We start from the raw sequence: 24,564 nt of genomic DNA, 5'->3' as shown, positions 1-24,564 counted from the left end.
CTGGTTTACACAGTGATGGAAACTGAACCCGGGGCAGCCACATCCCCAGGAGCCGTGTTTCATAGAACATTTGTATTCACAGCCTCCTCTCTCATGGTCAGGACTTTGTCGAAGATGTTTGCTTCTGAGAGTCCCTGCCTCGACCCAGGTCCTGCTAACCTGCTCCCCATGAGCCCCCATGTCCACCAACATGCCCCTGAAATGTTAACCAACAAGAACAGCAGAGGACCTCGGTAAATCCCATGTCTGGTGGGGACTTTTTCTGTATTCACTGGCTGAGCTGTCTCTCTAGCCCGGAACTCAGAAGTTCACACACTTCATGGACGTGGAAAGTGGTATGGTCGCTGCGAAGGAGATCTGTCTGACAGATCCTCATCAAGTTAAGCTGAGTTTTCCACAGCCCCAACCATTCTGTTCCCAGAAGAAAGGAACGCACATCCATATGAAGATACATAGTAACAATATTCATAATAGCAAAAAAGTAGAAATAACTCAAGTGCCTATCGACTGACTGTTACATTAACAGGGTCCATCCCAGGAGTGGAATACTACTACTAAGCTGTAAAGAGGAGCGATTGACTAACGCTTGCTCCAGCAAGGGTGACCCTTGGGAGTAGCATGCTTGCCAGCTGTGGTAGCGCGTGCCTACAATCCAAGCGCCTGAAAGACTGAAGCAGAAGAACTTGAAGTTCAAGGCCAGCGTGGGCTACTTGCTGAGACCGGTCTCGGTCTCAAACGAACACATGGAAGCAGATGCTTAGGAGGAAGGCAGTGGGAAGACCCTGTATCCTATGACTCCATCGGTGTGAAACACCGAGAGCCAGCAAATCCACAGACAGAAAGCGGATTAGTGGTTCTGGGCAGAGAAGGGCTTTGGAGAAAATGAGTGAGCTCACCAGCACAGGGTTTCTTTTTGTAGTGACGCAAATATAACAAAATTGACTGGGGTGACAGCTGAGCTATTGAATATACGCAAAAAAACACCCCCGAATATATACAATATATGCAAACTGAATATATGCAAAATACAGGCTAGAGCGGGGGCTCAGTGGGTAAGAGCTTGCACTGCTTTTGGAGATGTGTGAATCTGGTTCCCAGCACACGGTGCCGGGCTCACAGCTACCCGGGCAGTGGTGGCTCACGCCTTTAATCCCAGCACTCGGGAGGCAGAGGCAGGCGGATCTCTGTGAGTTCCAGGCCAGCCTGGACTACAGAGTGAGGTCCAGGAAAGGCGCAAAGCTACACAGAGAAACCCTGTCTCGAAAAATCAATATATATATAATATATATATATATATATATATATATATATATAATATATATATATAAACTAGGTAACAAGAAGCCTGTCATGGCATAGTTTAAAAATATTAGCCTGTGTTTGTTTATTTGGGTCTGGTCTACAAAGTGAGTTCCAGGAAAGGCGCAAAGCTACACAGAGAAACCCTGTCTCAAAAAAACCAAAAAGTTTTTATATGCTTGCCCAGCACAGAGACTCTGGGTTTAAGCTCAGATATCACACACACAAGTTTTGTTTTTGTTTTTCAAGAAACCGAGTTTCCAAGGACTATGATTTCTGTGACTGAAGAGTAAACATGCATTGGGCTGAGCCTGGATTCTGGGATGCATTTGTCTCTGCATTCCAAGGCTGTTTCCTTGTTTTCTACCTAGTTGAGCCCTCTAAGTCCCATGACCTGCAGAGAAGCCAAACTTTCTCAACAGCCACAGTTAACTATTGGAGAGGGGCTATCATCCATGGGACTCAACTCCGCCTTGGCTCAACAGCATCCCTGGTCTTGGCTGGCCCTGTGGCTCATTTCTACCACTGCGGAGTCCGCCATTCCAGGGTGGTATGGATGGATCTGTGTATGAGTGCTAAGGTCTGGGGGCCACTCCACGCCTCCCAGAGTGGAGATACGCTCCGGGCGGGAGGGACCAGATAGCCTCTGCTGCTCACTGAAAGGCCTAGGGTTTAAAATAAGGCGGTGCAGCTGGATATGGCACACAGCTGCAACTCTTCCAGGAAGTGCTCTGCGTCTCATTCCTCCCATCAGTGTGAATCTGCTTTGTCCCCTCTGAAACTCACATGGAAATGTAACCCCATTACGGGCCATGAGGAGGAGGGACATTTAGGAGGTGGATTAAAGGGGCTGGAGAGAATGCTCAGTCAATGAAGTACTGTGCCTTGCAAGAGTAAGGACCCAAGTTCAATACCCAGCACCCATGTGAGAAAGCCAGCGTGGTGGTTGTCTTAGTTAGGGGCTTACTATTGCTGTGGGGAGACACCACGACCACGGCAGACTCTTTTTTTTTTTTTTTTTTTTTTTTTTTTTTTTTTGCTTTTTTCAAGATACAGTTTCTCTGTGTAGCTTTGCGCCTTTCCTGGATCTCACTCTGTAGACCAGGCTGGCCTCAAACTCAGAGATCCGCCTGCCTCTGCCTCCCGAGTGCTGGGATTAAAGGCGTGCGCCACCACGGCTGCCGCTACCACCCGGCTCCCACGGCAACTCCTATAAAGAAAACATTTCATTTAGGGGTCTTGCTTACCGTTTCAGAGGTTCAGTCAATGATCATGGCAGCGCGCAGGCAGAGGTGGTGCTGGAGCCAAGAGTGCAACGTTGTACAGGCAACCGGAAATCAACTGACTGTCACACCAAGTGGAGCCTGAGAAAAAGATCTCAGAGCCCGCCCCAACAGAAGGTGTGGCCCAGATTAGAGGTGTGCCCTCCAGCCTCAAGGATTGGATTAAAGGCCAGTGTCATCCAGCCTCCTCCAAGACCACACTTCCTCCAGCATTGCCACACCTCCTAATAGTGCCGCTCCCTGTGAGTTCACAGGGGGCAAATACATTCAAACTATGACAGCGGTGCTCACCTGAGAGCCCTGGAGCTCCCTGGCCATCTAACATTGCCAAGTCAGCAAGTCCCAGGCCAAGGAGAGAGGGGGTGGGGCCTGATGAGGTGGCTCAGTGGTGTTAGATCTCGGGTCCTCCGTAGGTCTAGAAATGAGCTCAAGCGGGACTATAGGGGAATTTCTGTCAGTTAGATAAAAGCCAGCATTCCCCAGGAACCTGTGAAATGGGTTCCTGTTCCCCCAAGAGGAGACATTTTTCCTTGCCTCTGGCAGAAGGGACATGCGGTTCTCCATTGACGTATACCTGTGTCACACTGGTCTCCAGGCTCCCTCCTCCCTCCCCACTCACCAGCACCCATCGTATATTTCAAAGCCCCTCTTGGCCTTTCTCCCCTCCCCTAAACTCTGGGGCTCACTCCAGCTCATGGGCTTCCCTACCTCCAGCTGCTCATCCTCCTTAGAATCCGCATGATTTGCCCCCCATCGCTCTCTCGCCGCTCTCAAAGACAGCCTTGGCCAGGTTCAGTCTACTTCTTTCTCTCTCTGCTCTGGACATTTCCAGGCGCCCCTGGGTATTTTCTCTCTCACTCACAATGGAAGTCTCCCCTAATAGAGCGGGCGTCCCAGCAGTTCCTCCGCTGTGTCCCCTTGGACACAGTGCATACAAGCGGGTAAGGGCATGTGCCACCAAACCTGACAACCCGAGGTCTAGTCCTAGGACCCAGCGGTAGGAGTCGACTCCTGCAAATTCACTTTGTCTGACCCAGCCTCTTCCCTACAAAGGGGCCACGATACTCCGTGGTAAAGGCTCAGCTCTGTTCTCTCTGTCTCTCTCTCTCCCACTTTTTTTTTTTTTTTTTTTTTTTTTGGTTTTTCGAGACAGGGTTTCTCTGTGTAGTTTTGCGCCTTTCCTGGATCTCGCTCTGTAGACCAGGCTGGCCTCGAACTCAAAAAGATCCGCTTGGCTCTGCCTCCCGAGTGCTGGGATTAAAGGCGTGCGCCACCACAGCCCGACTTGGAATTCTTAAATTAACATTTTCATTTTACTCCTCTGTCTAGAATTTAAAATCTAACGAACAACAGAACCCTCCATTTTTTCTGTTCTTAAGCAGAAACAGATTCACTCAAATCAATAGGACACGTTTTTCTAAAACTGCTCCGAGATAATGGCCTGAAGGCACACATGCATTTTGCCTTAAGCCAGCTTAATGGGGCAGGAGTAGGGTGGGGATGAGGTGAGTCAGCAGAGTGCTTGCGTAGCATGCAAGAAGCTCTGGGTTTGACCCCCAGGCAGTAATCTGGTTGTGGTGGTGCATGCCTGTAATCCCAGAGGCAAGAGGATCAGAACTGTAAGGTAATCGTCGCCTACACAGTGAGTTTGAGGCCAGCCTGGGTTACATAAGACCCTGTGTAAGAGAAAACAAACACAGAGACAGCTAAAAGGAAGGAGAGGCTGCTGCCAGAGGCTCTCAGAAGAGGGGGAAGTGGAGCCTGGGGGGTGGGCACAGTAGGAAGATGGGCAGGGCACTGGCAAGCTTTGGAGTGGAGCCAGCGAAAGTCGTTCAACCACGGCCTGCCCAGTCCACCTTTCCCTGCCAGGATCCCCAGCTCCCAACGGCTATGCCTGTGCCTCCCTGGCCCTGAAGGACTGACTGCCTTTGTTCTGTGAGGTAGTCTCCTCAACGTGGGAACTCAGTGCAGCTTACTTTGGGGACCCCAGGATTTAGAGCCGTGCCTGACATGTGAACGTCAGCTTAGTCACAGTGGCATCTGCGGAGGCTCTGGAACCCACTGCAGAGCTCCTCTCTCTCTCTTTACTGGAACACCAGTAAAGTACTCGCCTAGGGTCCTAGGTACCTCTCTGTTACTGTGATAAACACCATAGCAACTCAGGGAGGGAAGGGTTTACAACAGCTTTGTAGTTCCACATCACATTCCATCACTGACAGGAGACAGAGCAGGAGCATAAGGCAGAAACCTGGAGGCTGGAACGGAAGCAGAGGCCATGGAGGAACACTGCTTCCTGGCTGGCTCCTCATGGCTTACCCAGCCTGCTTTCTTATAGCACTCAGGGCCACCGGCCCAGGGTTGACACCACCTCCAGGGTGGGGTGGGCTTTCCATGTCAATCGAGAAAATGCCCCACAGAAATTGCCCACATGATGGGGAATGTCTTTCTGTATGCTGTGAATATATGTTGCTCTGATTGGTTGATAAATAAAGCCGTTTGGCCTATGGCAAGGCCGCTTAGAGGCAGGCAGAAAATCCAAACAGATAGAGAGGAAGGAGAAAGACAGAGCAGAGGAGACACTGTCAGCCGCCGCCATGAGAAGCAAGATGTAAAGGTACTGGTGAGCCACAAGCCATGAGGCAGAGTATAGATTTATAGAAATGGGTTAATTTAAGATATAAGAACTAGGGCAGTGGTGACACACGCCTTTAATCCCAGCACTTGGGAGGCAGAGGCAGGCGGATCTCTGTGAGTTCGAGGCCAGCCTGGGCTACAGAGTGAGTTTCAGGAAGGCACAAAGCTACACAGAGAAACCCTGTCTCGAAAATATATATATATATGAACTAGGTAACAAGAAGCCTGTCATGGCCATAGTTTAAAAATATTAGCCTGCGTTTGTTTATTTGGGTCCAAGTAGTTGAGGGACCATCGGATGAGAGAGATCTGTTCTGACCGTGGGCTAGGTGGGACACAGGAAAACTTCGGCTACACCCACAGGCCAACCTGAGGGTGGCACTTTCTCAACTGGAACTTCCTCCTCCAAAATGACCCTAGCTTGTGTCAAGTTGACTTAAAACTAGCCTGCACACCTAACATGCATGATGGCCTGTGTTGGTCACTAGTACCACATAAGCTGGGCAAGGTAATCCCAGCACTCTGAAGGTGGAGGCAGGAGAATCTCAGAAATTCAAGGTCACCCTCAGCTTTTCAGTTACCAGGACATTCTCCCCCACACATGCACCTTCAAAAGACCTGACATCACGGTCATATCACTTGTATTGTGGTTTTGGACATCTACCCCTAGTCCATGTTGAAGGGATAACTGGTTTGACATGATTTGGGGGAGAAAATTAATCTTACTCCATGAATATGCTACCTACCTCATAAATTTTCATAAGCATTTGTTTAAAAATCCACAGTAAGAACCTACTAGGCTGTTCCCTGCCTTGGAACAGCCTACTCAAGTATCTCTTCGGAGTGTTTGATTTGATTAGCTGTAATAAACTTCTGCTTAAACTGTCTCTTGACTGGATTCTTTCCTTCAGGAAGAATAGGAACCAACACTATTGTCCTGACAGGACCTACGGTCAGCCAGGAGACAAGCCTCTGGCTACGTGTGTAAGGGAATTTCTAGATTAGATGAAGTGAGGTGGGGAGACCCACTTTAAATGTGAAGGGCACCATCCCATGGGCTTGGAGTAAATTAAAAGAAAATGGGGTACAACAAATCCATCTCTTCCTGACCAGATGCTCTATGCTCCTGGGGTCGTGCGTTCCCCACCTGGACAGAGTGTACCCCCAAACTGTGAGCCAAAATAAACTTCCTTTCCTGAAGCTGCTTCCGTCAGGTGCTTTGTCAGAGCGATGAGCAAGGTCACTAGCACACCGCTCTTAGGTGTGAGGAGAGAGAGGAGGAAGGGGAATGTGGTGGCATTTCAGTCAAAGAAGCGAACTGGATACTCTCCACTTCCGCCACAGGTAGGTCACCAGGCCCACAGCAGGCTGGGGAGAAGTTGGTATTAGGATGTCCCAAAGACTGGAGGGCCAGGACATTAACAGACACCCTGGCTGGGAGGATGTCCCCAAAGAACTGTGCATTTCGGCTGAAGAACCCAGATGGCCACCTCCCATCTGTTCAGTTTCATTTCTTCAACAGTGGAAGTCAGAACAGCTACTCATCGGGACAGCTCACTTCAACCCACGACCATGAGACTCAGGGTGAGGGTCAGTGCTGGCTGGGAGAGGGACGGGGTGGGAGGGAGGGATGGGGTGGGGTGGGGGTGGGTGCTGACATCAGCCCTGAGGCCAGGGGCTCTAAGCTTTGGGGTGAGCCAGCTCCTGCATCTTCTTCACCATCTGCACACAAATCTACACAAAGTAGCTCCTGTGCAGAGCGCCCCCTGTGGCTGGGCAGTGCTCAAAACACTCCGTCCTGCCCCGCCTTCTCAGAGGAATCTCATCCATGGTGTACTCTGTATTAGTTCCTTTTCCTGTTGCTGTGATAAAATGTCATCACAAAAGCCACTCAAGGGAGAAAGGGTGTGTTACAGCTCATCGTTCAAGGGTACAAGCTATCATGCCATGGAAGGGATGGTGTCAGCCAGAGAGGGCGGCGGTCACATGGCATCCACAGTAAGGAGAGAGATGAACACTGGTGCTCAGTCCACTTTCTCCTCTTTTTTAGGACTGGGTCTTCCCATCTCAACGAACAGAATCTAGATAATCCCTCCGAGGCAGGCCCAGAGGCTAATACAGTCAGTCTTCTAGGTGATTTTAGATCCTATCAAGTTCATAATCCATATTAACCAACACGGATTATAATGAGAGCCTGGCCAGTCACCAGGAGAGCCAGGGAGGGCCAGCTTAGCTGTGCCCAGGGAGCTCCGGGAGGGGGCCCGTGGGTCAGCCAGCTCCTGGAGGGCTGTGTAATCCAGCCAGGCTGGAGGCCATGGAGAAGCCGCACCTGAGTCTGCGGCCTCAGCTCCTGGGAGGAGGCAGGGAGAGGGACTGGAGCTGCAAAGCCTGGAGCCCACGCGTCCTGAAGGCTGGGGCTGCCCCTCCCCTTGCCAAGGGAAGGGAATTGCAAAATCAGAATAAAAGGTTCAGCCCAGCTTTGCTCCTGGACTGGAGGGCATTGGGGGGGTACAAAAAAGGTAGCCAAGACACACAAGGACAGCTCCAGGCCTTCCTCCTGGGACTCAAGCTTGATGACGTCACCTCCTCCTGTTCTGTCTAGTCACGAGTTCTTTTTCCAGAAAGTCTTTGGGGGAACCTCCCCTGGCCCTGAAAAGACACTCCCTCTGGACTCCCAAGGTGACCGAACTTGGTCTCCACACTTTCCAGCTGTTTTGGGAGGACCAGATCATACAGCCACGCCCCAACCCTGCCATGGGCCAGAGAAGGCGCTTTCACAGGACTCAGAAGGTTAATCCCCGGAGTGGCTCTCGGTTTTCTCCTGGGCCGGGGCAGAGGGATCCTTGGGCCTGTGACTTTATGGGTCTCTTTACTGACCACTTACTTCACCTTCTGGCTCATTCATCTGTCCGTGCACCCGGCACAGGCTGCTTCTTGCTCATATATGTGTCTCCACCACTTAACCCAGAGCCTGACATCCCATAGGTGCTCAATTAATGTCTGCTTGAATAATATAACTTCTGGATTCTGTGCATAGGCAGGGTGTGTTTGTGGGTCTTAGCAGTTTTCCCAGAACCTAGCCGGGGTCTGCATCCCAGTGGTGATGAAATAACACAAATCTCTCTGTCTCCCCTCTACCTCCCTCCTCTCTCCTCTCTCTCTCCCTTTCTTCCCCCCTCCCCTGCCTGTGGTCACATGTGGAAGGCAGAGAACCTCAGATGTGGTTACCAAGGCTCCATGGACCTCCTCTGAAAGTCTCTGACTGGTCTGGAATTTACCAAATTTCTACCCTATAGCCACTTAGTGCCACAGCTGCTATTTTAGAAACTCACTGCCGCCCAGGCTCTGCACAGTGAGTTTAAATACTACAAATAAATATAAAGGCTATGTTACTAATGTTAGAATTCCTAGCCACTCCCCCAGCTACATGACCGTGCGGTGCATGCACGGGCAAGATGCTCAGTCATCCCAGGGCCTTATGTCCTACATAATCCGTGCACTGCGTGATCACATACTTTGCTCATGTAATCTATGCGTGTTTGTGACGTAGCTACGCAAGCCCATGTGCGGGGTGGAGGGTGGCGAATCCTCTAAAAGCTGGTTCCACGTGTTCCCCCTTTCTCTTCATGCATGGTTATTTCATGGGCCTCTGCACATCTTTCCTATTCCCTTCCCTTAATAAACTCTTATAGTGGGTTTTGTTGTATCTCGTGGCTTTTCTCTTATGGTAAACAGCGCTGCTTAATGAATAACAACATTGTGCTGCTTAATAAATAACACCTATAACTCTGGTCAAAGTGTAAAATCAAACACCAGGTTTGAGGTGCGCTGTGGGATATAATGGAAGGAGGCTAAGGAATGATGAGCTAATGGTTTCCATGTCTGTGAGCTTCTGGGCCAGGGCATAGTAACCATTTGGGGTGGAAGAAGTGTTAGCCCAGTCTCCACCGATCAAGGAGGTCCTGAGCAGGTGAGACACCAATGGAGATGTAGGTCTGCTTATCCCCTGACCCCCACCCCCCACCTGGCACCCCTTCCTTGTTTCTAGTGCCTCCCTGATCAGAGCTCAGGGATCATGTTTGGTTTTCTGAATCAGTCTCTTTTGCCTGCAAATCTCCTCCCCTCCAACTAACTAACAAAACTCAAAAGTCTTGTTCTATTTTGCTTTCTGTTGCCATAAGATGTGTTGGCATGACTCAGCAAAGCCAGGCATGGTGGCACATGCCTTTAATCCCAGCACTCAGGAGGCAGAGGCAGGCAGATCAAGGCTAGCCTCATCTACATAGTGAGGTCCAGGACAGCCAGAGCTATGTAGAGTGACCCTGTCTCAAACAAACAAACAAACAAACAAACAAACAAACAAACAAACAGCAAAGACATTTTGACTAAAAGCAACTTGGGGAGTGTGGTAGTTTGAATAGGAACGGTCACCATAGACTCATGTGTTTGAATGCTTGGCCCATAGGGAGTGTCACTATTAGGAGGTGTGGCCCTGTTGGAGGAAACGTGTCACGGTGGGGACAGGCTTTGAGGTCTCCTATATGCTCAAGCTATGCCCAGTACACAGCGACTCCTGCTGACTGTGGGTCAAGATGCGGAACTCTCAACTCCTTCTCCAGCACCGTGTCTGCCTGCCTGGTCACGCTCCTTGCCGTGATGATGGACGAAACCTCTGACACTGTAAGCCAGCCCTAGTTGTGCTGTCTCTTCACAGCAACAGAAACCCTAAGACTGGGAGAAGAGGGATTCTTTGGTAACACTTCCTGGTCACAGCCCATCACTAAGGGAAGTCAGAATATAAACTTATGCAAGCACTTGAAGCCGGGCGGTGGTGGCAGCTCACAACTGTCTGTAACTCCAGTACTAAGGGATCCAACACCCTCACACAGACATACGTGTAAGCAAAACACCAATGGTGAAGGGTATCGGTAACGCGGGCATTACCGCAACAATGCACATAAAAATGAACAAAATTTAAAAAAAAGAACTTGAGGTAGAAGATGGAAGATTACAGCATGTTGGCTAAAACTCTGACTTACTCACTGGCTCATGCTCAGCTAGCTTTTTTTTTTTTTTTCTTTTTTCTTTTTTTTTTTTTTTTCTTTTTTCTTTTTTTCTTTTTTTTTTTTTTCTTTTTTCTTTTTTCTTTTTTTTTTTGTCCGAGACAGGGTTTCTCTGTGCAGTTTTGGTGCCTGTCTGGAACTCACTCTGTAGCCCAGGCTGGCCTCGAACTCACAGAGATCTGCCTGCCTCTGCCTCCCGAGTGCTGGGATTAAAGGTGTGACCACCGCCTGGCCTTTTTTTTTTATTTATTTATTTTTTTTTTTTTTTTTTTTTGAGTCAGCTAGTTTTTACTATTTTAAATATTTACTTATTTACTTTATATATATGAATGTTTTGCCTGCATGTATATATGTCCACCACATGTGTGGGGTGACTACAGAGGCCAGAAGAGGGTGTCGGAACCTCTGGACCTGGAGTTACAGAATGTTATGAGCTGCCATGTTGGAGCTGGGAATCAAACGCAGGTCCTCTGCAAGAGGAGCCAGTGCTCTTAACCACTGTGCCGTCTCTCCAGGCCCCTCAGCTAGCGTTTTTTTTGTTTGTTTGTTTTTCAGCTAGCTTTTTTATACAGCCCAGGCTCACCTGCTTAGGGATGATGATACCACAGTGGCCTGGAGAATTACCATTCCCTTGATACCTCAAGAACAGTATAGATGTACTGCTGGTGCTGAAAGCGAATTGCTCCTGGTGGTCCTTATGGACAAGCACAAGAAAAAGCTACCAGAAGACGCGTTAATCTGGGCAAGTAAGAAACCACATATGGTGCAGCAGCTGCATCTGGCGTTACTGCTTAGGTTTTCGATAGTCAGCCATCATCCTCCATAGCCCGTCTGTCTTCTATACACACCACCGAATAGAGTTAAAGGGCGATGTGGTGGGAACCCCACCCCTGCACCTCTCAAGTCCTTGACGGTGGCACTAGTCTACGTAATCCTTCTAAAGATCTCTTTGAATCGATGTTTTCCAGTGTCCGCTGAACACCAGCATCTTCCACACTTAGGTCCGACCCGAGGGAAGGAGCATCAGCGAAGCTCATCGGATGCGCTGGCGCTCCTCTGCCACTGTGCATCTTCCAGCACTAGTCAAGGGCATGGGTTCTGGGCTCTTCCGTTGCAGAGGATTAGGTGTTGCGGTGGATCTACGCTAGCATTCCAATTTCCCTAAGCCTCCAAATCCCTTCACCAGCACTAAGCCAAAGGATCAAGCATCTCCAGCTCGTACTCAGTAGGCCATTTTTTGATAAATACTCAGGCAACATATTAAATGAACTCTCCCCCCCATTTTTTTTGAGACAGTCTATGTAGTCCAGTGGTTCTCAACCTGTGGGTCAGGATCCCTTTGGAGGTTGCTTATCAGATATCCTGCATGTCAGATATTTACATTACGGTTCATAACAGTAGTAAAATTACGCTTATGTAGTAGCAACAAAAATAATTTTGTGGTTGGGAGTCACCACAACATATACACAACGTGTACTAAGGGATCACAGCATTGCGAAGGTCGGGAAGCACTGATGTAGTCCTACCTAGCCTGGAATTCAGAGATCCACCTGCCTCTGCCTCCAGAGTGCTGGGACTGGGGATGTGAGTTCCCATGCTCAGCACGTTCTTTAATCATACAACGGTCCATTTTAAACCTAGAATCTCTGCTCAATGAGCTCATATCCACAAACTCGGGCGACCCAGGTTTTTGTTCCTTCTATCACTATCCCACGCCCTTAGAGTCCGTCCTCACACAGTTCGCCAGACTTCTGTTTGCACGGATTAACAAAGTCATCCCGTTCTCTACTGGTGTAGCACACCCCTCTATGGACCACACTTGGTTTCACCTCTAGGAGCCTGTTAGCCGTGAGTCCCATTACACGTGTAGAGAAAATGATTCACGGGAACTAAGCAGCACTGTCTTGCCCAGCATCTCCTACAGGGAAGGTCATTGCTTGGTCTACAGACATGGCAGGTGAAGAGGGCAGGAGGGCAGTACTGCAGAAATAGAAGGAGGGGGCACATCCTCGAAGGGTAGGGAGGCTACTTCCTCAGACGAAGGAATCTGAAGAGTCAATGCCCTCAGCCCCCTTGGGGTCCTCCCACACATCTCCACCCAGGGCCACAAGGTCCCAGTTTCTTTCTAACCAATACCTGCACTTCACTTAAAACTGCTGACATCCTTCAGGACTGGGGCTTGAGGTTTTGATGTAAGTCAGCCAACCTTTCGATGAGGGCTTGGTTTTGATTTTCGGCAACTTGAAATCTATGGCTGCTGGAGAGATTTCTTCCAGGACACACCTAACAAACTTCAGCCCATTGGTGCGTATCTGGAGCTGCTTAATTTTACCACTAAGTTCATTCTTATATCTTTTGTGAGTTTATCCAGAGATTCTGGAAGTCACCCGGCCAGCTTCATTATTTTCCATATTTTTCCACAAATGGCCAAAGGTTATATGTACAGAGTCACTGAACTGCTTGTTCCTCACAGGAACTGAATCAGGGTAATTTTTAGATTGGCTTACAGGATGCGGTCCAGGTAATCCAACAGTGGCTACCCTGTGCTAGAGAATCCACGAGTTGCTCAGTCTACTAGCTGGGTGTCTCAGCAGTCCCGAATTGTCCCTAACAGTCTGAAGGACTCCTGGAGAGCCACTGGTCTTTAGTCTATGGTGGAAGCTCTAGGAAGCTGGTTCTGGCCTCAGTGGAGCATGAACATGTAAGCAAGAGTGACGGTAGCAGGCAAAAAGCAAGTGTCCTTCTCCCGTGTCCCTTTATCTGGGCTGCCACCCACAGTTAGGGTGAGTCCTCCTGACTCGATAATCTGATCAAGAGAGTCTCTCAGCCTAGTATGCTGACACACACCTTCAATCCCAGCACTCTGGAGAAAGAGGCAGGCAGGTCGCTGTGCGATGGAGAACAGCCTGGTCTACATGGTGAGTTCTTTGCTAACCAGGGCTACGTAATGAGAACCTGTCTCAGCCAACCAACAAGCAAACAAAACCAAACTAAAGCCCTCACAGCAGTATGCAGCAGCTTTCAGGATTATCTGATTCCAAGTTTAGTCAAGTTTACAACTAAGATTCCCAATTACAAGGCCCAAGAGAAGGTCCAGCTGCTGAGGCTGAGGAGACGGCTCAGTTGGTAGAGAAGTGTGAAGACCGTACTTGACCTCCAGCACGTCCATACAAAGCGGATCGTGGTGGCTGCACTCGTAATCCCAGTGACAGGGAGGCAGAGACAGGATGGTCTGGGTTAGTTGGTGAGCTCCTGAAGATGACACTTGATGTTATCCTATGGTCTCCATATACAACCCCCCAACTCACACACGTGAGCACACACACACACACACACACACACACACACTCATTAGTGCAAATACACATGAGTACGCATACATACACACGTCAACACAAATGTGAGCACACACATACACATATGTCGGTAAATACCTGTGAGCACACACAAGCACACACACAGGAACAGGAACACACACACACACACACACACACACACCCCAGTAAACACACATGCCTTCATTTTTAAAGAGGAGGAAGAGGAAACGCCTCCCAGTTGCACTTTAAGACAAAATCAATGTTTTTGTCCTCTGATGCCCTAGGCTTTCTGCCACAAGATGGAACAAGTGTACAGTGCCAGGTACCTTCCCTTAGAGTTGGGAAGCCTGTACTCTCCCCTCCTCCCTTCCCACATACTTATGGCAATGTTAAACCTAACACCCTTTGATATGAATAATTCACACCCCTCAGGCAGGTGGCAGGAGTAATAACGTCTATAAAGTCTTTCTGGGCTGGGGAGATGGCTCAGGAGTAAAGAGCATGCCATAAAAGCTTAGAGACCAGAGTTCAGATCCTCACCACCCACATAAATATCAGACAGGAGGGGCAGCCTGTCTGTAATCCCAGAGACAGAGACAGGGGATCCCCCGGTAAGGTTGGCGGACTTGGGAAGCAGTTGGTTCAAGCGACAGACTCCGCCTCAATGATTGAGAAAGTCCTCTGACCTCCACATGAGTGTGATTATATATAATCTCACATGTGTGGACATACAGACGTATACAAGTGACACACATAAGCCTTGCTCATTTTAAGGACTTGAAGACACAGATGTTCCTTGACTTAGGGTAGGGTTGCAGCCAGCAAATCCATCGTAAACTTACATGATACTGTAAGTTTAAAATGCCTGAGGAAAGTCCCTAATTCAAAATTTGAAGTATGTTTTCTACCGAATGCTAGTGTTTTTGTAGCACCTTCAGCTGAAAGATCCTACGTCAAGCCATTATTAAGCTGAGGCTCGCCTGCACAGCCTGGGTGAAAATTACACCCTTGCTATGTATGCAGAAGGAAAGCATTCCCAGGGACAACTCCCTCTCCCCTTTTCTGCCACATGACTTCCCTGATGCAGGCTTTCCCTGGGGCAGAAGGCCACTGAGGGAGGCAGCCAGCACACCCCAGCACTCGGTACGTGTACATCCCAAATCCCCGGCGTCAAAAGTGAAGGGATTAGAAGAGGAGGCCAGTTTACGCTGCTTCAGTCATGACCTCAGATACATGATGTGATAACGACCTGCAGAAGACAGTCACTGCTTCCACCTTTCGCATCCTAAAGCAAGGCTCAGACAGGTGAAGGGACCTTCCTCCCGGACCCAGAGCTGCTTTGATCTAATCTCGGCATCCGACTCATCTCCTGGGTGGTGAGGCTGCAGCTCTGTGTGTGGGTGTCATGGATGACAACCTGGCCAGCATCAGGTCCTAATTCCTGTCTGTCTGCTTCCCGAGTCCTTGACCTTCTCTCTGAGCTGCTGGGAACCGTTTCCCTGTGAAGTGGGACTCTCCTCCATCCTAGGTTAGCTCAGTCGCAGGACCTCGCTCCTTCCTACTCTCTTAGGCTTGCCCAGCCCCTACTTCTATGGCCCAATGTGAGGGGAGAAAAGAGAGGCCACCAGTCTCAAATAAGCATTTAAAGCTGGTGGCAGATCTGGAGATGCAGGCCAGTTGGTAGAGTGGCCTTACCTAGCACACACAGAGCCCTGGGTTCAATCCCCAGAGCCATACAAACGGTCTGGTGGTGTATGCTTGCCATCCCATGTAGCACGAATCTTAAAGGGTCTTATTAATAAAAACAAACCTGGAGCTAGGTATTGGGGTGAACGCTGGAAGATCAGAGAAGCAGGACAAGCCACAGCCACCTCACCTCACCAATTAATTCCTCAGCTGATCCTGTTTCCTCAGACTGGAAGCTTCTGAGTCCTCATGCAAATGGATCTCAGCTGAACTGCTTCTCAAAAGCCTAGAAGTTTAACAAAGGCTCTAGTTCCTGGTCCTCATACCTTATATACCTTTTTGCTTCCTGCCATCACTTCCTGGGATTAAAGGCATGTTCACCACGCCTGGCCGTTTCCAGTGTGGCTTTGAACTCACAGAGATCCATGTGGATCTCTGCCTCTGGAATGCTAGGATTAAAGGTGTGCGTGGCATCATTGTCTGGCCTCTATATCTAGTGGCTGTTCTGTTCTCTGACCCCAGATAAGTTTATTAGTGTTCACAATATATTGGGGAACACAATATCACCACATCCCAATACAGGAGGTAGGGGCGGGAGGAGTTTGAAGTCATCCTCGGTTATAAAAGGTTCAGACCAGCTTGGGCTACAGGAGGCTCTGCCACTCCAAACAAAACAGAACAGTTAATGACGGTCAAACACATTTTAAGTGGCACGCTTCTGTTTTCTCTGCGGGCATGTCTCTTATCTGATGGATTCTTACAAACATTTTGCTGTTACATTTCTTGTAATACTACCTGGAGTTGTTATTTAGACATCATAAAAATCATTATGGTTTTTTAAAAGAAGGCAGTTTTGTTCCCACCAAAGAGAAAGCAAAGCTCATGCACATAAACCAGCCTCCCCCCCCCCACACACACTCATGCATAGGTTTGGTCTGATACAAAACAGAATTTTCTCCCCACATCACTCTGCAAAATAAAAGCAGATGAATAATTGATAGAGCTTTTACAAACATCTAGCTTTTCAAATCCTTCTAGAAAAATCCAGTTCGATTACTTGCAGCCAGCATTTCTGTGATAAACCAGTGCAGAAATGGTTACCAATTAAGTAAAATTTATAATTCCCAACAGGCCCACATTCCTCAGAAATACATCAAGAACATTAACTTTTTTTTTTTTCCTTTTAAGCAACACACACTAAAACCCACAAAGCTGCTGCTTTGTATCTGGAAACCGGAGTCCTACACGCTGAACAGGCTCCTGTGTTCACTGCCTGAACATCCTCCCTGAAAAGGGGGGTCCTGAGAGGTACACAGGAGACAATCCCCCCACTTTATTTTGTCAAGACCTCCCTCTGCTGTGTTCTTCGCTGCCTGGGGCTGTGTAACCCTCGGGAAATCACTGCTCTCTCATGGGCCAGAGGGTGGTCTCCTAGTCGGTGAGTGTGGTGGCTACCTTGGAGCCCTGATGAGACTTACCACCGGTGGCAACAGGCGGCTGCGACATCTGGCCTCCAGGCAAGCTCTGAAGTTTTAGAGTCCCTAGACAGCCCTGCTGCTGCAAGCCATGAAGCGTCCACCTTCAGCAAACTGACTGTGGTTTTTCAGAAGGAGGGCGGCCACGGGCCTTCCAGGGTGTGGGTGACTGGGACACCTCCCCTCTCAGCTTGCCTGCCTACAGCTGGCCACAGGACTGGCCTGGGAGGGGTGACTGATGCTCAGTTAGAGAGGGCCCTGAGAGAGCAATTCTGCCAGAGACTTCCTGTTTGGGGAGGAAACCTCACTGTGGTAATTAGTGGCTCAGACTCCAGTGCCTTTGCTACAGGAATTGAGGCAGGATGGCCAGCTGAAGCCAGGATGCATAAAATGAATAAATGTCATCCACCGTGAAGGGGTGGAGGAGCAGAGGCAGAGGCACTGAGACTCTTCAAGGTACAAAGCAAGCGTAATGGTTACAGAAAGTAGCAACTGATCAATTTCTCATAGGGTAATTCATTGCATTCACCATGGCTGTCACCGGCTCAGTGATAACTCTCTCCGCCCTTTGTGCTGACGGAGGAGGCTTCTCTGTCACCGCGTGCCAGATGATGCCCAGAGCAGAACAGTGACAGACAGACAGCTCTACAATCAGAAGAGCATTTCACCTGAAATGGTAGTTTAAGGCACACCCCACCTGCTGCTGGTGGCTTACCGCTGGTTTCCAAGGCTGCAAGGGCAGCCCAGAGTTCACAAAACTTCTGTATTGTTGAAGAGAATCATGCTGTCTGGGCGTGTGGGTGGGCGTCTCTGATTGTCTTCTACCTGTCAGAGAACCAGCAGTCCCGCCGTCTGGCGAAGGTTCTCTCTCGATAGGCACTCAGCGTCCCAGACCAGCCTCTAGAGCGGGGCCTATCCCGCTCTGTCTGGCAGTCCTCTATGTCTGTCCCTAATGCTAAAGCCTCTTGAGGGCTGGTTTCAGGCAGCTCCTGGGGTGCAGCACAGGCCAATACAGAGACTGGTTTGTGTTCTCTTCCTTCTCCACCCCGACCTGTGACCCTTCTGCACTTGGTCTCCTGCTTCAATCTGAGTTTTAACATGCTCCGGACTCTCCTCCTTTGGAGATCCAACCCGTGCTGTTGGACAGTATTAAAGGCACCTATCAGCTCCTGTAGCCCTAGACGGCATGTACCCACTCTGAATTAACAAGTAAAACTGGGTTAGCAGTTGGTAGCATCACTTAGCGGCCCCGAGGATGAACTTGAGTTCGACCACACACTTTAGACAGGCTTCTTTCCCACTCTGAGGGTCTCATGTAGACCAGTTTGACCTTACATCCCCTGTGTTGTAAAGAATGACTCTGAACTCTTGATCCTCCAGCCTCTACCTCCCAAGTGCTAGGATTACAGGCACGCTCCGCTATGCCTAGCTTATGTGGTTCTGTGGGCAGAGCTCAGCAAGCATTCTTCCAGCTGAGCTACATCGCCAGTGTTCCCTCTATGTGTTGATCGTTAAGTAAAACAGTGACTATGGGCACCCTTAAAGACACAAGTTACAGCCAGGCGGTGGTGGCGCATGCCTTTAATCCCAGCACTCAGGAGGCAGAGGCAGGCGGATCTCCATGAGTTCGAGGCCAGCCTGGGCTACCAAGTGAGTTCCAGAAAAGGCGCAAAGCTACACAGAAAAACCCTGTCTAAAAAAGACACAAGTTACTCAAGTACTATTGTTTGTACATGTCTGCCTGTGGTCTGGATCTGCTCACTGCTGCTGGGGGGTACCACATGTTCCCCGGACAGCATCAGCTGAAGATGGAAACCCATGCATCATTTCCCACAGTCCCTTATTCTGAGCTGTGCTCGCTTGATGTTGGAAGATACCCGTGGGGCTAGTGGGGCTCAAGGAGAGCTCTCCATTACCAGTGAGCCCAGAATCACCCAAAGAGCTGGGGCAGCAGGATTTGGGGCAGAATTCCCAACTCAGCACAAGGGCCTTTAGTATACTGTGTCCCAGTCAAGGGTGCTGTGTGATCTCCAGGTCCCCTTAGAGTAGCTGCTTTGAGCGGAAGGGACACTTCCCCAGGAAGAAACACCTGCTGGGTGGAGCGGAAAGGAGCGGACAGGAGCGGACACACGCCCTCTCCAGTTCCTAGGGTTCCACTTGCTCTCATGTGGCTTTTCTCATGGAGACCTTGAAAGCTTAGGTGCATTATGGTCTCCATTTCCAGCCACAGAGCCTGGATTGCCAGGAGCAAGGCTTTCCAGAAGGCCAGCCCCAGCCCAATCAAGATCCCTGACAACCAGGCTCACACTGCTTCCTTCCCTTCCAGTCTGGGGCCATGTCTCCAAGGACCAGCCAGAACAACTACTATCTTTTACAGTAGCTCAGTCTTCATGGGGGCACCAATTTGCTGGACAGAACATGTTTCCAGTATGTTTCTGTCCCCAGCACAGGCCCCTTGTGACATCCCACACTGTTCAGGTCAACTCCACCAGGAGGGCTGGAATCACAGCCATCTAGAACAAGTTTGCCTCCAGAGACAGTGGACCTCACTGCCATGGTCCTGCCACTTTCATAAGCCCTACCAGAAAGAACTACAGATCAACTCCCCCACAGTCTACAACCACCCCACAAATATCAGGTGCGTACAGTATGGGGGAATCACTGTCCAATGCCTGCTCCCCGGCCCCAGGAGGGCCTTGCTGTCTTCACACAACCTGGTATCTCAGCTCCATCCTTCATCCTCATATTCCCCAAATTTGTGTCACTGGCTAGTGTGATGCTCTTGTGCTGTCTTCTTGTTTGTACAGATTAATCTCTTAGACTAAGGAGGCTCAGAAACAAGCAACTGGACCCGGGGAGCCGCTCCGTGGAAGAGGACTTGCCTGGCACACTGTAGCCCCGTGTTTAGTTCCCAACATGGAAGTAACGTCTAAACACTGGGCTGTCAACGTGGAGCAGCAGACAGACAGACACCTGACCAGAGAACAGTGATATTCATGGCTGCTCCCGTGGGTGACCAAGGTGACAGGTGGGGATGCATTGTGGGAAGGTTAACTCTCCAGTACAGGGCTCTTATACTACAGGGCCAACTAGACAGAGATCTGCTCAAAGCAGTGCTCTGGAGAGCAAGGCACAAGGAAGAGAAGTCCTTCCCTTACTTGTATTCAGAGTTCTAGAGGGCATGGATGAGTTGGGGAATGCAACAATGATAGTCTCAAGTCTGCTGGTCTGAGGGCCCAGCATCAAGTTAGTGTCTGTAAACGTTAGTTGAATGAATAATTGACGAAGCAGGATTTGGACAGGCATGGAGTGAGTGGAAAGGAGTCAGGTTTGGGGCTAAAGAGGCTGGAGGCTAACCTGCCCTTGGAAAAATCACATGGTTGGGGGAGGAACACCATCTCCTAAGAGTCTCAAGGGACAGTGAACTCATATATAAACCGCTTGGTCCAGGCTCTGATGTGTGGAAGCCAACCACTCAGGAACGAGGACTGTCGTTTCGGGCAGGAGGGCATCAGTGCACGGCAGGCTGATGAGGAGAAGGGTGATGAGCTGGAGTGCACTCTCAGAGGTAGATGGGACGGAGAGTAGGCCCAGTTTTGAGGGGCCAAGCAGAAGAGGTGATTTCCTGACTGGATATTTGAATATCACATGGGGAGTCCACCACTTCATAACCTTCACAACCTCACAGATTAGGATGGGGTTTCACTAGGTGGGACAGGAGTAGGAAACAGGCATATGGGCGGGTAGGATGGCTCAGTGCGTGAAATGCTTTCTGCACCAGCCCAACACAAAGACCTGATGACCATGTAAAGACAGAAGGGGAGAACCGTAAGGTCTCCCAGGCTGTCCTCTGGTCTCCACATGTGTACCATGGCGCACACGTCTTCACACATCACAAAGCAGAGGCACACATCCATCCCTTGATAAAGGAGGAAAGGGGCAAATGTAGGTTCTAAATGGACAGTCTTCCTTCTTTTAAATCCAGAGACCCATTGCTGGTCCAGATACTGGAGAAATTTCATAGAGTACTTAAGGTACTCAGCTCCTGCCTGCCCAACCCAAAAAGCCCTAACTACTCTGCGGGGTAGGGAAAGCAGCAAGGAGCAGATCCAGTTTCAGCTGGAAGGCCGAGAACCCAAGTCCCAGAAGGCCTTCCATCCCTGCCCCAGCCTACTAAGGTTTCGGTTTGCAGACAGTGTGAAGTACAGAGAGGCTCTTCCTGGGCTGGGGGCAGGTACTCAGACTCTCAGAAGCGTTCCAGGGGCCTGGAGCTAGGACCAGCCCTGTCACAGAGAAGGGGATCCGCTCTGGGCCTCAAGTGGTCTATCAGAGAGCAAATGAACCTGGAAGGTCCAAGCAGATGAATCCTCAGATCTGACGTGGGGAGATGGCTCAGTTGATACACTACTTGCCTTGCAAGTGTGAGGACCTGAGTTTAATCCCCAAAACCCATATAAGAAGCTGGGCACGGTGGTGCACACTTGTAGTCACAGAGCTGGGGGACGCAGAGGAAACCGGCAGACCCTGGGGCTCTCTGGCCACCCAGCCTCCCTGAATTGGCAAGTCCCAGAGCGGTGGGAGAGCTAGTGGTGAAAAACAAGACGAATGCTTCTGAGGAATGACAGCTGAGGTTGACCTCTGGTCTTCACGCTCATGTGAGCACACACACGCACATGCACACACATATATACATGCACCTCAGCATAGGCATGAACACAAACACACAACATTAATATTCAAACCCTCGGGAGCAGAGGGAGGGATCTGATGCACGGGGTGCTATATAATTTACTGCCTGGGGGCACCACTCCCTCTGCTTTATGGGGATGTAGTGTCCAAAGGCCTGAGCAAGGCTTAACAATTGAAGAACCAAGTTCAGGGAACCAGAAGACTTCAGTGTTGGCTGAGATTCAGACTCACTACTTGCTGACTACAAAGCCAGACTCCCCTACCAACGGTTACCTGCCTTCATCCCACCCACTGTGAAGGCTTGTGGCTTTGGACTTCGATCAAGAACTTTCACTTTTTAACACCCTGAAACCCTGTCTCTGATAAGGCTGAGGGAGGAAGAACCATAAAACAAGGACAGAAGACATGACAGGCTGGGAATCCATGGGTCTCATGTCTTCAGGATGGAGAGATACACACTTAAGCAAGACCATGTCTGGAGGACCTCAGCAGGCTTGGGGCAGTCTGGTCAAACTCCATGTGACCAGCTGGGCCAGCCTGAGCTCCCAGCTAGCCCTGAGGCTAATAGCCTCCCTTGACAATCTCATTCCAAGGCCTCCTTAAAAAAGTCTTCCCATCCCCCACCACTTCACCCAGTGACATTGTCTGTCCCATTCCATCCATCCATCCATCCATCCATCCATCCATCCATCCATCCATCCATCCATCAGGTATTGATTAATCAGTTGCTTGCTTCCAACCCCTGTACAGGCCACTGGTGACAGAGATGAGTAAGACAGACAGACACACAGCTGGGCCCTCCATGTACTTCTGACTGATTCAGTTGGCTATCATCTGTGTTTTTAACAGCCTTTGCAGGGGCCAGGAGACGGTTCAGTCAGTGATGTGTTTTCTATGCAAGCACAAAGAACCGAGTTCAAAAGCCGAGAACTCAAACTAGTGCACTCGTGCACACCCATAAAGGCAGCATCAGAGAGGTGGAGACGGGGATTCCCAGGGCTTGCTGGCCAGACAACTTAGTCAATTGGTGAGCTCCAAGTTCAGTGAGTGATCCTATCTTTTCAAATGTGCACACCAATAAAGGAAGATAGATACCCAACATCCACCGCTGGCCTCAACACGGACACACACTACACATAGCCCTTGCAGTGACTTGAGAGGGCATGCCCTTTGGTCTTGTGGGCATTGTGCCCACCCAGCACTGCATTCCTCGGGCTGTCCAGATATTCTGAGGATCTGGCCTGCTTCTAGAAGACCCCTTTGTCCAGAAAGCCTGCAACTTCTATGACTTGCTACCTACCTGTGTGTCTGTGCAAAATGCCAAGGACCTGGAAGGCTTGGCATCCCCCTGAATAACCAGAGATAAGCCAGGGCCTCCTGGCTGCCAGGATTAGCTGGGCTAGTTCATGCAGAGGCCCTAACAAGCAGCCTGGCACACATCTAAGTGCCTGAGAAATGTTGGCTGCTGATTATAGCAGCACTCTGCCCGGGAGACATACCTCCCTACAGCATTTCACGAACCCCTACTTTCTGGAGCCTGTTTCAGAAGTGGCTCTGAACACCTGTTAGATTTCTTGGTGCCCTGTACCACCCCCTCACCCCCCACCAGCACAAGCTGCCTCTTGATCCAAGCAGCCCAAGACACAACCTCCACTTTAGCTAACTAGAGTGACCAAAGTTACCACTACACTCCTGCCGGCAGCCGGCTCCCAGGTTTCAATGGGGCAAGAGGAATTACTTTCCGGTTAAGACTCCGCGGGCAGAGAGGCGGGCACTGGGCAGATCTGCCTAAACCAGCTGAGCCAAAAGGAGGAGCATGTGGCACCCGTGGTAGTCCAGGGCTGTGCCCGGAGGGTGGCTGACAAGTGCAACATGGTCTCAGAGGGACGCCTTCTTCCCCCTTGTCTGTGGCCACCCCGCTGGGATCTTCTGCCACCAGACTCACGTGGCTTGATCCTAGGGGACCTAGGTTGCCCGACCTGTAGCGATCGCTCGGGGTGCATCAGAGCAGGCGCGCACCAGGGGTCCCCGGGACAGTACACTCACTGCCTCCGACACCCGAGCCTGGAGAAGGTCACTCACCTCGGCCGCCGGCCGCTTGGAGGAGCCAGGGTAGCTGCAGGTCGCCGGCGGAGGCGGTGGCTCGGCCCCAGGCTCCTCCTCTCCTCGCGCCCCGCCCGCCCGTGGGGCCGGACCTGGCCGGGTGGTGGCCACCGGCCAGCTCGCGGTCGCTTATCCAGCCACGCCACCCCTCCCGCCCTCAATCGCGGAGTGCAAGGCCCTCGGTCCCCGCCCTGCACTGCAAGTGGAGGAAGCCACCAGCCACCATCCTCCTCCGTTCCCCTAGGGAGTCTCAGAGCCGGTCTTGTCACTTCCTGGTCTGCCCACAGTAAAGTGAGCAGAACCGACCCCCCTCACACACACGCGGAGAAGAAGGGGGTGGGGAAGACAGGATGACCTCTGCCCGCCTCCCCCACTTGCAGAACACTTCAAATCCAAGTGCGGTTTATGATCAAGGTCAAAGTGGTAGTTTCGGCGGCAGACTGGGGCTGCACAGGTGGGCAGAGCCCAAGGTGACAAGTGGGGGTGGGTTTCTTCCCTCTTCTGCAGTGAGAGCCGGAACAGCAGCAAGGGTGCGCAGACTTACAACCGGGGGGCTGACTGTAGCTGCATCACATTTCCGTCTCCTGCGCCCCTTAGAGATGACTTTTGACCTGCCCTCGGAAGTCCGCAGTTTCAAGGCCCCGTTGGTTTTTGTGTTGGTCCCTGGGAACTACTGGCTAAGCTAGAATCCTACACACACCTCTGAGTTCCAGGATGTCAGCCTTCCCTGTCAAAGGTGTCCCCTGCCCTGGGACACTGCCTGATGCTACGCCCCTCCCCCACAGGGCCCACATCGGCGGCGTTTGTTGTACAGCAACACACGAGGGCACAGCATGTTGTCCTTTCAGACTTAGCCTGTGGCCTCACCTACTGAGGTCCCTGGGGGCGTTAACTTCACACTCAGCTTATGGGAAGTGGGACTGTGGCTTTCCCAACTCCTGGGACACTTTCTGGGACATTCCTAGAGATCTGAAGGATATTCCTGACTTTTGCAGTGCACATGGGAGGGTGAGGG

The 24,564-nt window shown here is 50.5% G+C and overlaps 1 protein-coding gene across 4 annotated transcripts in view; it reads right to left on the bottom strand.

The window, feature by feature from the left end:
- Window positions 1–24,564, bottom strand: part of Steap3 (STEAP3 metalloreductase) — a 52,769-nt gene that overhangs the window by 24,867 nt on the left and 3,338 nt on the right. Inside the window, exon 1 of one of the 4 annotated variants that reach the window (XM_028893935.2) lies at window positions 23,529–23,613. The exons of 1 other annotated variant lie outside the window; for it this stretch is intronic. Coding sequence is in view for 1 of the 3 variants with exons in the window: in XM_037211475.1 (XP_037067370.1) it covers window positions 16,761–16,788 (28 nt within the window). In the remaining 2 variants the exon portion in view is untranslated. 2 more of the 4 variants (XM_028893936.2, XM_037211475.1) reach the window with 2 other exon arrangements.

This window comes from Peromyscus leucopus, chromosome 15, assembly GCF_004664715.2.
Source record: "Peromyscus leucopus breed LL Stock chromosome 15, UCI_PerLeu_2.1, whole genome shotgun sequence".
NCBI classification, from domain to species: Eukaryota; Metazoa; Chordata; class Mammalia; order Rodentia; family Cricetidae; genus Peromyscus; species Peromyscus leucopus.
The sequence above is the reverse complement of the archived record's forward strand: the minus strand, read 5'-3'. Positions and strand labels throughout refer to the sequence as shown.